The 2849-nt window shown below is 40.9% G+C and overlaps 1 protein-coding gene across 1 annotated transcript in view; it reads left to right on the top strand.

Annotated features, from left to right (window-relative positions):
- LOC106876872 (RING finger and SPRY domain-containing protein 1) overlaps window positions 1–2849 on the top strand; it is a 174359-nt gene that overhangs the window by 136270 nt on the left and 35240 nt on the right. The window contains exon 7 of the mRNA XM_052974135.1: window positions 69–79. Coding sequence (XP_052830095.1) covers window positions 69–79 — 11 coding nt within the window. The remainder of the gene's footprint in view (window positions 1–68; window positions 80–2849) is intronic.

Genomic DNA, 2849 nt, shown 5'->3' on the forward strand with positions numbered 1-2849 from the left:
GTAATTAATGTTTTCTCTTTTCTATTTCCAACTTCCTGCAACTTTTCAACTCATAAAATGGTTTCCAGTCATTGTAGAGGTAAGAACTACAAGTTGTTTCGTTTTGCGGGGTGGGGAGTGCATGTAAATGTATTCCTGCAACTGTGTGCATAGATGTAAGTATATGTGTGTGAGTGACCACCGCCAGCTGGAGAATGTGTGCACCACCACCACCACCACCACCTTTCCCCACACAAATTTATAATTCAATAAGAAAATTCATTTGTGATTAAATATTTTAAATATTTAAAGCTAACAAACTGGAAAGATCATTTATGTTCAAATAAAAACTTTTACACTGAATAACTGATGCCAGTCTTGTGTGTGTGTGTGTGTGTGTGTGTGTGTGTGTAGGCATGGCTGTTGCTTCCCAACAATATGGTTTCAGGTTCAGTTCCACTGTGTGGCACCTTGGGCAAGTGACTTCTATTATAGCCCTGGGCCAACCAAAGCTTTGCAAGTGGATTTCTGTCAACCAAATCCACATGCAATGCTTTGGTTGGCATAAACTGAAAGAAGCTCATTGTGCATGTTTGCACGTATGCATGCGCGCATGTTTGACTGTTTCTTTGCCTTGGGCATGGGTCACCGTCACATAAGTGGTGTCCTTCATTTCTCTTCATCTGAGACATTTCTGGCCATGGGTAAATATTACCTTACTTGGGGACAGGAAGGGTATTCAGAAGTAGAAAATCTGCACCAATAAATTCCGTCTGACCCCTGCAAGCTTGGAAAAGTGGGCATCAAAGTTATGATGATGATGATGATGATAAGGAGTTCCCAATTTTCTGATGAAAATTTGTGCACATAACATCAAAATCCTTGTCCTGGTATATAACCCCAAGGTGGGTTGAGTCAGCTCTAATTATGTTCAGAGCTTCAGTGGAAATACAAATTCACATGTGGTCCCCAGTCACATGCATACGCACTTTCAGATAGTGTGATCCGTAGCAGCTCATTTTGCTCTTCATTGTTGACCGACACACAAGATTCACTGACCAAGGCACTGCTGATTATCGGAGGTTTGTAGTGAGTTTTAGAGACATGCTTTAACAAAAACTAAGGGGTGCTTTACTGCCAGTGGTCTTCCAGCACACCATATACCAACCCAGAACTTCAAAGGTCCCATGCTATTGCTAGATAGTCATTGAACCAATACAAGACTCAGATGCCAGCCCCCCACCCAGACTGGCTTCTGTGCCAGTGGTACGTAAAAAGCACCATCTGAACATGGCCAATGCCAGGCCCACCTGACTTGCTCCCGTGCCGGTGGCACATAAAAAGCACCCACTACATTCTTGGAGTGGTTGGCATTAGGAAAGGCATCCAGCTGTAGAAACTTTGCCAGATCAGATTGGAGCCTGGTGCGGCCTCTTGTCTTGCTAGTCTCCAGTCAAACCCTTCAACCCATGCCAGCATGGAAAGCAGACGTTAAATGATGATGATGATGATCTGTGTTTTTGCCAGGTCTTGTTTTTAGTTCTGCTGGGTTTCTAGCAACCCTTCTCACCAGGCAAGCCTAGTCAGGGTACCGGTTTCGTTGCTGATGACCCATGCAACACATTCTACTGGATTCCATGTTACCAGTAGCTCTCATGAGAAACCTCACAAGTGACCTGACACTTAAGGTCAAGATGATCACATTTGGACTCTGTTAGAAGATAAAAGTATACAATGAGGGAAATTTGGGTGACTGATGTAAGAATTATTTGGTCAAACTGGAAGATTCTAGAAAATGGGAAGGAAAAAACATTTTCATAATAGTGGAAGTCAAACCATTTTGCCAAAGTGTAAAATCCTGTTTGTTTACACCAAGTGGAATGTACTTAACTAAAAAAAAAGTTTATAGGAAATGTTTTACCTTTTAAAACCAGTCCAAGGCCAGTGGAATATAATTTGGTTATGCTTTACAGATTGTAAAGCAGGTTATAAAATATTTGCTTCCACAAACTCAAATTTAGGTCGCCATTAACTCTGTCACTCTTCTCACTCTCTCTCTCCAGTTTAACGTCAATAAACTGATATTACGTTTGATTTGTATACAATCAAATGCAATAAATCATTAGTAAAGAAATGTGTGTGTGTGTGTATGTGTGTGTATATATATATATATATATATATATATATATATAAAGTGAAGTATATTGCCACTTAAGTGTGGCTAACCCCTAGGGGTGGATGTTATTGTTGCTTTTAGCCCCAGGAGGACATCTCCTCCAGCTGGCTTATCGACACACTACTGTGTCCAATATATATATATATATATATGTCTAACCTAGGTAAGCATGGGAAAATGGCCGTTAAAACGATGATGATATACGGTGGGGGAGGGAGTCAGGAAGTTCGCTTCCTAATCGCACAGCTTTGGGTTCAGTCCCACTGCATGGTACCTTGGGCAAGTGTCGTCTACTACAACCCTGGGTCGATCAAAGCCTTATGACTGATGGATTTGGTAGTCGGAAACTGTAAAAGGCCCTTCGTGTGTCAGCCATGTGAGGAGGGGGAGCGGCCTGTACCTGTGTTTTTCTCAATGTTGGTGACATAATTATTGAAGAGACGAAAATGTCTGTCCACTTGGTCATAGGTTTAAATATTACTGCAGCCGTTCTGTTATGTCGTTTAAAATTACGGAAGTAAATTGAGGGTAACGAACTCTCGGACACTGCCTTTTAAATAACCTGTTTTCTGTGCGCAACTAGCGATAATAGGTCAAAAAGTTTTATTCTTTTACAAATCTTATCTCATGTCTTCCTACATCGATACTAAAAAAACAAAAAATTCCTGGTATTTTTCTGGTAAAAATTATATGA

The sequence above is a fragment of the Octopus bimaculoides genome, chromosome 1 (assembly GCF_001194135.2).
Source record: "Octopus bimaculoides isolate UCB-OBI-ISO-001 chromosome 1, ASM119413v2, whole genome shotgun sequence".
In the NCBI taxonomy this organism is placed as follows: domain Eukaryota; kingdom Metazoa; phylum Mollusca; class Cephalopoda; order Octopoda; family Octopodidae; genus Octopus; species Octopus bimaculoides.